General features: G+C 42.8%; 1 protein-coding gene across 3 annotated transcripts in view; it reads left to right on the forward strand.

Annotated features, from left to right (window-relative positions):
• PAIP2B (poly(A) binding protein interacting protein 2B) overlaps nt 1–8667 on the forward strand; it is a 40720-nt gene extending 32053 nt beyond the window's left edge. For all 3 annotated transcript variants that reach the window (XM_037048129.1, XM_037048128.1, XM_037048130.1), the window contains 2 exons: nt 553–729; nt 3887–8667. In XM_037048129.1, coding sequence (XP_036904024.1) covers nt 553–729; nt 3887–3943 — 234 coding nt within the window. In that variant the 3' untranslated portion in view covers nt 3944–8667. The remainder of the gene's footprint in view (nt 1–552; nt 730–3886) is intronic.
• The last annotated feature ends 2221 nt before the right edge of the window (nt 8668–10888 follow it).

Genomic DNA, 10888 nt, shown 5'->3' on the forward strand with positions numbered 1-10888 from the left:
TCTAACTATAAATAAATAAAATATTTTTTTAAAGTATTCTTTCTAAGGTTCTGCAGTGTTTTTCTCCCTTGGGGGCCTCATTATCAGAAAAGTGGCCAGAGGCTGAGAGTTTGTTTTGATGTAATGTCCACTCTCCAGGTAGTAGTCTAGTTACAGAGTTCCTGTATTTATAGTTGTAAAATGGGAAATTTAGGAAGAGTTGCTTCTTAACAAAATTGAGAAAAGAATTTTAAGCTTTAAAAATGACTTTTGTTAAGTGCCATATAAATGGGAAATATCTGTGTCACATATTTAGAGACCTTGGAAGATCTGTGAAGAATTTTTGCTACTTTGAATAACTATTTTCTTAGTCCTGCTTTGATGGACTTTGGTTGAAAAAGTTAAAAATTATATTTTCTCCAGCTAGTCATTGGAAGCATCTTAATTCTTAGTAAATGACATGCAAGATCATTGTTAATCTTGGAGTAATAAGCTCTGAAAGAAAGAGGTGGAGGAGAACTGGAAGAGTGCCACTGGGACAGTGAGACTGAGCTCTTCACCTTTGCTTGCCAGGTGGAGGAGGAGCTGCAGGAGCAGGATTTTTTGGACCGGTGCTTCCAGGAGATGCTGGATGAAGAAGACCAAGACTGGTTTATTCCATCACGAGACCTGCCTCAGGTCATGGGACAGTTGCAACAACAGTTAAATGGACTGTCTCTCAGCAATGGTCACGATTCTGAAGACATTTTGGTAAGAGCCATAAGTACATAAGTACACATGGGACACAGTGAAAGGAATGTGGAATCTGGAGTCACAGACTTTCTTTCTGGCCCTACAACCTTGAGCAAGTCTCTGGAGCCTCTGGGCCACTATTTCTTCCTCACTATGTGAGCACTAATAAGAATGTACCTTGGTCCTGACCAGTGTGGCTCAGTTGGTTGGGCATCATCTGGCAAAGCAAAAAGTCGCTGGTTCGATTCCCAGCCAGGGCACATGCCTAGGTTGCGGTTCGGTTCCTGGTCAGGGCACATATGAGAGGCAACAGATGAATGTTTCTTTTTTTCTTTTTAATATATTTTATTGATTATACCATTACAGTTGTTCAATTCCCCCCCTTCATTCCCCTCCACCCACACTCTCCCTCCCCCACCATTCTCCCCCCACCTTAGTTTATAACCACGTGTCTCAAGTTCTTTGGATTCTATATTTCCCCCACTATTCTTGCCCTCCCCCCATCTGTTTTCTACCTATCCTCTATGCTATTTTCTGTGCCTTCTCCCCCCTTCTCCTCCTCCCACCCCTCTATTTCTAACCCTCCATGTGTTCTTCATTTCTATGGTTCCACTCCTGATCTGGCTGTCCTCTTGGTTTGCTTTGGTTTTAGGTGTGGTTGTTAATAACTGTGTGTTTGCTGTCCTTTCACTGTTCATATTTTTCATCTTCTTTTTCTTATATAAGTCCCTTTAGCATTTCATATAATAAGGGCTTGGTGATGATGCACTCCTTGAACTTGACCTTATCTGAGAAGCACTTTATCTGTCCTTCCATTCTAAATGAAAGTTTTGCTGGATAAAGCAATCTTGGCTGTAGGTCTTTGGATTTCATGACTTGGAATACTTCTTTCCAGCCCCTTCTTGCCTGGAAGGTCTCTTTTGAGAAATCCGCCGACAGTCTGATGGGTACTCCTTTGTGGGTGACTGTCCCCTTATCCCTTGATGCTTCTAGGATTCTCTCCTTCATTTTAATCTTGGCTAATGTAATTCTGATGTGCCTTGGTGTGTTCCTTCTTGGGTCCAACTTCTTTGGCACTCTGTGAGCTTCCTGGATTTCCTGGAAGTCTATTTCCTTTGCCAGACTGGGGAAGTTCTCCTTTATTATTTGTTCAAATACGTTTTCCACTGGTGGCTGTTTCTTTCCCCCTTCTGGTACCCCTATAATTCGGATGTTGGAACGTTTCAAGATATCCTGGAGGTTCCCAAGCCTCTTCTCATTTTTTTGAATTCTCATTTCTTCCTTCCTTTCTGGTGGGATGTTTTGTTCTTCCTTCTGGTCCATTCCATTGATTTGAGTCCCAGTTTCCTTTCCATCACTATTGGTTTCCTGTGCATCTCCCTTCATTTCTATTAGTTTAGCCTTCATAAGTTCCTCTAATTTGTGACTATAATCTACCAGTTCTGTGAGCATCCTGATAAATAGTGTCCTGAATTGTGCTTCTGAGAGGCTGGCAATTTCTTGGTCACTTAGAGTTATTGGCTCTGGGACTTTGAGTTCTTCTCGTGCCATCTTTCGGGTTGTTCATGCCTGTTCCATAGCAGGATCAGAGGCCTAAAATGTTCACTAGAACAGGGCAACTAAGTCGCTGGGTTGTGACGCTGTATGTGGGGGCGGGGTCAAAGAGGGACTATGGCGTCCTGTCCGCCGCCTTCTGCCAGGGCCCTCACTGGTGCTGCAGTTGCTACCGTAACCGGGCCCAGGCGTTTTGTCCCCCTGCATGCGAGTGTGCCACCGCCGTCAGCCCTCGCCCCCTGGGGCCTGCGTGGTCTGTCTCACTGTGTGCGAATATGCGCCCGAGGTCTGCCCCGCACCCCAACTGGTTCCCGTCTGCCTGCGCGCCTGGGTCGGGGGCCCTGTCCTGCCCGACCCTGCTCGCTGCTGGCTCCGCCCCTCTTACCGTCCCGTTGAACAGTTAGATGTAGTCGGACTTCCGTATAATTCAATTTTCTGTCCTTTGGTTGTGTCTTTGTTTCTCCAAATCTTTGTTGTATTCAAACTTGGTTGTGGGAGAAGGCACAGTGTTTCCACCTATGCCTCCATCTTGGCGGAAGTCGGGAGATGAATGTTTCTTACCCACACTTTCTCCCTCCCTTCTCATTTCTCTAAAACATAATAATACTAATATAAGTAAATAAGGTACATTGAAGATGCATTTCACCTGATAAAGCACTACGAAAACATTGTAGCATCACCAACTTTCATTTTCCCCAGTAGACCTTTCAAAGTAGAATTGGGATTAAGGATAAAGAATTGAAAGGAGCCCTGGCTGGCATAGCTCAGTGGATCGAGTGCGGGCCTGCGAACCAAAAGATCACGGTTTGATTCCCAGTCAGGGCACATGTCTGGTTTGCAGGCCAGTTCCCAGCAGGGGACCCACGAGAGGCAACCATACATTGATATTTCTCTCCTGCCCTTCACCTCTAAAGATAAATAAATTTAAAAAATATTAAAAGAATTGAAAGAAAAAGGCTTGGTTTCAAATTATCATTTGCTGCCATTCTTTTACTATTCCTCAAATCAGTATTTATATTTTTGAATGATGCTGTTGTAAAAATTGTTCATTTTGGAAGGAACATACTCGTAAGAGGCCATTTTCTACTTAACATTAGAAGACCAAATAAATGAACCCTCTGCCTTCCTTGTATGAATTCTGAGTGATTTAGTTCTCACACAGCCCATGTTCTGAATGATTGTTCCCCGCAGTTTGCTGAGGTATTGGGTATTCACAAGAGAGTTGACAACCAAAGAAAGTACAGCAAGATTAAAAAAAGATATATGTTTATAGGGATTGTGGTACCAAACTGGTTTGATGGTGTTCTCTGGTGTTTATCGAGTTAAGGTACTCAATGAATTGAGTTGTTTTTGGAGTCAAACTTACAAGCCCCCAATGAAAGCAGCATAAAGGGAGCAGGAGTCTGAAGCAGGAAGGAGAAAATGAGGTTGGTCAGGGCTTAGTATGTCAGGAGCCACTGAGAGCAGCCCAGCAGTAATAATAGCCTGAGTTGCAAGGAATTCTGTTTTTTTCTCTCCTTGAAGCTAAGAGGAAGGTACTGGTAGTAATGGAAGCAGGGAGAAAGTAAGTTTTAAAGTGCAGCTTGCTGTGAGATTTATTATCTCTTGGTTCTTATTTCAGAGCAAAAGTAACCTGAACCCAGATGCCAAGGAATTTATTCCAGGAGTGAAGTACTGAGCTGACATAAACACTTTGAGGAGGACTTGTATGTCGCCACATCTGGGGACAGTGCTGTATACAAAGGCAGCGCTAAAGGGGGGTGGGTGGGCTAGGGCTGCACAGTGGGGAAGGGTAATAGCGGTTTAATGACACTGTGACTGGAGTAGCTAATGTGCGCAGTCTTACTCTGCAAGCCTGAGTGTTTCTCTTTTGTCCTACTGACTTCCATTTTGAGCAGTTTCCTATTATTATTATTATTATTATTTAGTTTTTGGCTTGAGTTAAGGAAATTGCAATATTCTTTTTTCTCACTTCATCAGGAATGTTCTGCTATGTGTGTTTAAACAAAATAAGCTGACCAAGAAAATCTGGGTGTTTACAAATGCCCTCTCACCCTGCTGTATACTTACAAAGGCAGTACACACCTAGAAAACTACTATCAGTCTGTTAAGCTGGATGGGAAGAGGGATGAGTGGAAGAAGCAAGTGTCGTAAGAGTATGCAGCTCAGCTCTCCCAACCCCTGGGGGCTTCCTGCAGTGAACTGGGACTACCGATGGCCTGCTGAACCCATGTCTTCCTGCCTTGAACCCTGTTCAAGAAAACACAGACTTAAAGTACTGGTTTACAGTAACTCTTTTAATGATTGATTAAATTTGATCAGGAGGGGGAGATTATGATGGTATTGTCACTTGAATTGTACAGTTACTGTTGACCTACTCCTAAGCCTCTGTTTACAGCTACTGTCAGACTCATCATATCAAGGTACAAGAGCACTAGGGTAGATTTGCCTCTTTGTGTCTCATGGTATCTCGTCCTCTATCCCTTTCCACTCCTACCTTTCTCCGATTTTATGAAAAGATACTGTTACCAAAGGTGAGAGAGAGGCACGCTATGCTGGGCATAAGCTTCAGGCTGGAGAATTCATCCTTGAATCCTGTTAGTTGCATCTTAAGTTTATTTTGAGAATTTTTTTTTACCCCTATGAAGATTTGATCCTTTTGGTGTCTTCCCTTAGAAAGGTTTATGCACTTTTACAAGTAACTATATTTTTTGGAACACTAACAAGAAGCTCAGTTCATAGTTTCCATGCTTTTCCCACTTCATAGAATTATGCAAAAGAACTAAAAAAAAAAAGCCCAATACAGTGAATTCTACTTGACCCAAGTGACTGTGTGACCCCCCAGGAGAGTTTCAGCAATTACCAAATTTTTCTGTTCCTACATGCCCAGCCTTGCAAGTTTTCTCAATTGGGTTCTCTGGGTCCATTCCTTTTGTCTTTCCTGCCTGAAAGGAAAGACTTTTTTTGTTGTTGAAACTCATAAGGAACTAAACTGGGCACAGGTACTGCCTTTGTGTGATAGAGATGTGATGGGAGAGTCAGGTCTAAAGGACAGTGTGTCAGGTCCTCGCTGTCCTCCCAGGATGAGGACTTGGGGAGGCCTGAGTACAGTGGCTTCTGTGTGGCCGCTGCTGTGGGTGTGAGAGGCACATCAGGAAGAGATCATGAAACTTGAAGTAAAGTCTGTGTGAATTCAGTATGTGGAGGTGGGACTGACGTCGGAAGGAAAGGCCTAGGGTCTGGAAAGCCTAAGAATTTCTCCTTTTTCTTATGAGTTCTTTGTTGACTTTTGGAACAGCCACAGCCTAAGGTCAAATTTAAAATACGAACCCACATCTTTCTCTCATACAAGTCTATTGGATGGCATTATTTGAAAACTGGCCTCTCCTTGTTAGGTCACATGTCAAAGGAGAGTAACTTGAGGAGCTTGTATTGCCAGATGTGCATGTTAATTCCCAAAACCTCTACCTCAAGAGAACGGAACTCTAGCTTGTTTTCAGGGAGATCTACAAATAAAGAAATCTCTTTACCCAGCTTCAGCTTTCAGCTGGGATTGTTGCCTGAAACAAGTACAGGGCCTCTTCTGGGGCTTTCTTTCATTAGCTTGTCCAAGCTCAGAATTATAAATACTGTTGGAAATGTGCTGTGATTGCAGAAAGAGCCATTTTCTAGACCCTGGAGGTTTCCATCACAAAGAGTACAATGGATTCTGGTGTGGCTCCCGTCTGGAAGGTGCTGCTGAAATCCAGATCTAGTCATTTCTTCATCTGAAGAAGCCTTGCTCTTCTGACACCAGGACAGGCTAACGTGCTGGGTGCTATCCCTCTGGCATGGGGTTCCATTTTGGGTGTCAGTCTTCAGCATGGTTTCACAAGGCATAGTTTGTCAGGACTATGAAATCTTCCAGCCCAGTGATCAGTGAACCTGGGGGCTGGACTTTCCAGGACTGTTCAGACACACAGTATGCTAATCCAGGATCAGAAAGCAGCTAGCAATGTGACCCCTTTTTAACGTTTCAGCTGATGCTTTCAGTGGTTCCTCTTACAGCCCACCTCTTTCCTCCATCTCTTTGGTTGTGAGGTGGGAGCAGAGCTGTCGTCCAGACCACAGGCTCAGCTAACATTAGAGTTTGCCGGCTCCTTAAGCAGAAAATACATTTGGGTCTCATTGTACCTTGACTGGGAAAAGCTGGGAGCCTTTGGCTATCAGATTTTTCATCACAGGAGGTCTGGGTGCAAGCCAGGCTGGCACCTTTACCCTTTAAAGGTGAGACTGGTATTTAGGTAATCACTCTGATGTTGAATTTAAGTTGTTATCCTGTTGAAACTTTTGTATTGGCAATAAGGAATTTGAGAATTTGTAAAAACAGATGTATTTTTAACAGTTGTCAATTCTGGCTGTTCCCAGTGTTAGTTTTTTAGTGGTTGATTTGTGATTTTTGTGATTATTGAATTCTAAAACTCCAAGATGAAAATCATTTTATCTCTTGCTCTTTAAGGAGAAAATCATGAAAATAAAGGAAGTATCTTTTCAGTTTCTTCAGGCCTTAGAACTATAGCAGAAAATTTGATGGATGCAGCCTAGGCCTGAGCACCTGCAACTTTGGGTCTTTGGGCCAGTTTCTGAATGCAGCAGTTGACTTTTGGGATCATATAAGGTCAAGCCAAAAAAGATCATAAATAAAAGGCTGGACTGTTGTAGCACCTCAATTTCCAAAGTCAAAATACCTGGGGATCTTTTAAGGTCCTACTGTTAACTATAGCTTTAAAGTGTTTATAGCGAAATACTAAACATTTTTCAAATTGTATATTGCTACGTCAAAGTTTTATCTTAATTTCGGAGAGGCTGGGAATTAAGGTCATTTAGATACTCTGGAAATTACATGTCAGAGTTGTCTGAAGTGGCCGAAGGAACCAGCCTGACTTGAATCTTCTATCAGTGCTGCTGCAAACACCATGGAGAAACAGTAGGAGCCCAGGAGGAATCTACCTACTGTGATTGGGAGGGGAAAGTGTTCATTGATAAGGGTCCCAGCAACACAGGTTAATAATGTGTCTTGGTTTAGGTGATGTTGAGGAATGGGGACAGGCAGAAGAGACCTGACATTTGACTAAGATTTGGAGATACCCATCTTTTGGGGAAGACTCCATATGCCCCAGCACCTTTCTTGGGGATTATGCAAACCTCATCAGTTTGGGCGGTGAGTCAAGAGAACAGGGGGTTGACCCAGACCTGGTATGCATCTGGAACCTTCACTTCCTACCTCTGCTCACAATTCCCAAGTGAATCACTCCTCATTGCTCATCTAGATCTTAGTTGCTCGGCCCCCTGCCCTGTGTAGCGCACAAAGCGCTTTCTGCTGCCACGCAGAGTTCATCCCCAGGCTTGGTTAGTCACAACTTGGGAAGGTGTTTTTCCCCTTTGTTTCTAACCTTCTGTCTTTATTTGTCCCATATGGCAGCTGTAATTGGTGACAAGGGACAGGGCAGTAGGAGGCCAGTGCCCTGGCCTTAAATTCAACATCAGGAGGCTAACCAAAGGCAACACTTGTTTTTTGCTTGCTACATGACCTTCTGCTCACCCCGCTACTGCTGTCCCCAGTCAGTCTAGGTTTTTGTAGGAGTCACAGCTGAACGGGACAGCTGAGTACGCTGATCTCCACTGGGTGTAAGTGAAGACTCTCCCTCGGGGTAGAAGAGAAATCTGCAAAGGGGCAGGTGCACCACCTTTATTGCAAAAGAAAAGGCCCCCTTAGATTCTGATGTTGCTAGGAGTCTCCTTTTTGAGACTACCTTCTGATTGGCCACCTTTGTATTTTAAAATAATGAGGAAACATTCTAGGCAATAAAATAGTCCAATGTTTTCATTCCGTAACTCAACACTAGGTGATAACCCTGACCTGTTGATTGTGAACTTCAGGAATGTTTAGTGCTTGATGGATGGTTTGGGAGTCCAGGTTTTATTTATTTTTTAACTTTGAGACATATTTTACATATAAAACTCACCCATTTCAAGTGTTAAATTAATTGATTTTAGTCACTTTCCTGAGTGGTGCAGCTATAACTCAGTTTTAGAACATTTTCATCCCCTGCAGTAAGGTCCTTCATTTATTACACTATCATTCCTGTTCCCAGCTCTAAGTGACATCAGTCTTTGTCTCTATAATTTGTCTTTTCTAGAGATGAGATGAATGGAATCATACAAAACAGGGTCCCTTGCCTCTGACTCTTTTCACTTAGTATATTTTGTGGTTCATCCATGATTAACTTGTGTTCGTAGTTTGTTCCTTTTTACTGCTGCATAGTATTCTACAGAAATACACCACATTTTGCCAGCAAGGAGTCTCTCAAACTTGGATTTCAACCTCTCGTGGTCTGAACGCTCAGAACACAGGACCGCAGGGGAAGCTGCTGCGCACGTCAGAGGGGCTGCTCGTCAGAACCGGCCTTGTCATCAGAAGCTCCACATTAAGAGCCTGAACTGCTGCAGAAATTTTTATAATTTTGCAACTTCTTTTTTATAAGGAACATTTTTGCTGTCTACATGTCAGGACTTTTGAAGCATCTGGTAATTAATTTATTCTAAAGTATGAGCATGTTTGGACAAGAAATGAAACCATTGATAATACTGTGTTGGAGATTTTTTCCTCCCCAACTGGATGGGGAGTCTCTGAACTTTCTAAATATAGTATTGTCTCCATCACAAAGCGGAACCTCTATTAAAGAACACGCTGCCTTTGTTGGACAGATTTGGGGGGAAGGAAGACCCCGGAGAGGAGGTGCAGAGCAGAAATGCAGTGCAGCTTGTGAAACAAGAGGCCCCCAGAGGGTCCGTGCATGGCCCACCTTCTGTTGGTGCCGATGGTGAAGCGCAGATAGTGTTCAGGGGCAGCCTGGCACTTCCAGCAGGCCTGGGTCTTGACTTTGGACTTTTATCCCTGCTTCACAAGCGTTTAAAAGCTCTTTTTGTTCCCCTTTCCCCCTAAATAAACATTACATGGTAGTTATTAATACTTCTTTGGAAAGGGTAGGGCTTTAAAATTGAAAAAATAATTTTCATAAAAATATCAAAAATGGAAAATTACTTTACAAAAATTGCTATACAAACCAAATGGCAGCTGTTGAAAGTCTCAATAAAAATGAGAATAAAATGTACTTGCTGGCAGTGGGGCCCTTTTCCTCAATTTGGGTCACTATATGTCATATACAGGTAGTCTACGTGTAGTGTGTTTGTGAGAGAATTTTTTTGTCTCAATATTGATCACAGTTTCAGTTGCATAATTTTCCATTCTAAATAGTGTTACAAGGAAGCATTGGGCGTTGGCCTGGATGTTACGGAACTGAGTGAATTCCACCTCCACCACTTTCCATGTGACTTCAGTCTGAACCTCAGTTTACTTGTAAAGCTGCACACCTCCTTTCTGGGGCTAATGTGACACTTGTACTGAATTGAATTTCAAAACACTGCCTGGCACAGTAATAGGCACTTAATACATGGTGGCAATAATGCGTACAGCTTTGAACAAAGGCATGGTAACAGGAAATCCTCAGGCTTAAAGGGAAATTGGCTAGCTCCTGTTTTTCATTTCTGGGCAAAACTCTTTTCTAGAATACAAGCACTCTGTATCTGCCTTTCAACTACTGAATGAGTATGAGAGGCTGCTAGGTTCCAAGATGACAAGATGTTTCTGCTATTGTGGAGATTACTGTTTACCTGTAGCCTGAACCTCCCAGTCATTCTCTGAGGGGCCTTATTGTATGGTACAAAGATCATGGGACCAGACCACAGCCCGTGGGTTCTGCTTTGAGTGCTGTCATTTCTCCGTCTCCTTCCTAAAACCAGGAGAAAAAGAAATTTGGCTTGCCAATTTATAACTTTTTGAAATGCTATAGTTATGTATATACAGGGACTGAACTATTCACATCTTTGAAGATGTGAATGGTATATGTTCATTTTTAAAATTTTGTTATGCCTAAGTGTTACAGAAAAGCATAGACATTGTAAACATGCAGTTCCATAAACTTTCACCAGCCTTCAGTTGGCATAAGGTGTAAGGATGTTCTTTTTTAGTCCTTAGAGCACCCATCACTGAAGACATTTGATAAATGCCTGCTGAATGAATGGAACAGATGAGGCTGTGTTGCCCACAAGATCACACAGGTGGATTAAGGCCATGCTGGCCTCATGGGACTTCAGGTCTTGTTCTAAGCTCTCTTGCCTTGTCACAGGCATAACAGGCTCAGATGAGGTGGATATGTATTCTCTCCACCGCCATGGCAGAACCGAATCCCATTAATTACTCCTGATACTGGATTAGGAAAGAGTACAAGTTTAAAATTGAAGGGGAAAAATTCACCAAAAATCACTTCTTCACTACCTCTGCATGATAGAGCTTTACAAATGGAGAGTAAGCTACCTCATCACTACCCCTTTGGCCAATGAAAGTGGGGACACATCTGAACTTGTGTACTTTAATAACTAACATTTCTTCAGCTTTTGCTCTGGCATTAAAAAACAAATCATGACGTGCTCCTTGCACTGTCCAGTTGGAGTAGTTGCGCCTGGATAATAGTAAGGAAGATAAGGCTTCTATTTTAAAGTCTTTGCCAACACAGTTTTATTT

Source organism: Sturnira hondurensis, unplaced genomic scaffold (assembly GCF_014824575.4).
Source record: "Sturnira hondurensis isolate 20B ecotype Veracruz unplaced genomic scaffold, ASM1482457v3 Scaffold0006413, whole genome shotgun sequence".
In the NCBI taxonomy this organism is placed as follows: domain Eukaryota; kingdom Metazoa; phylum Chordata; class Mammalia; order Chiroptera; family Phyllostomidae; genus Sturnira; species Sturnira hondurensis.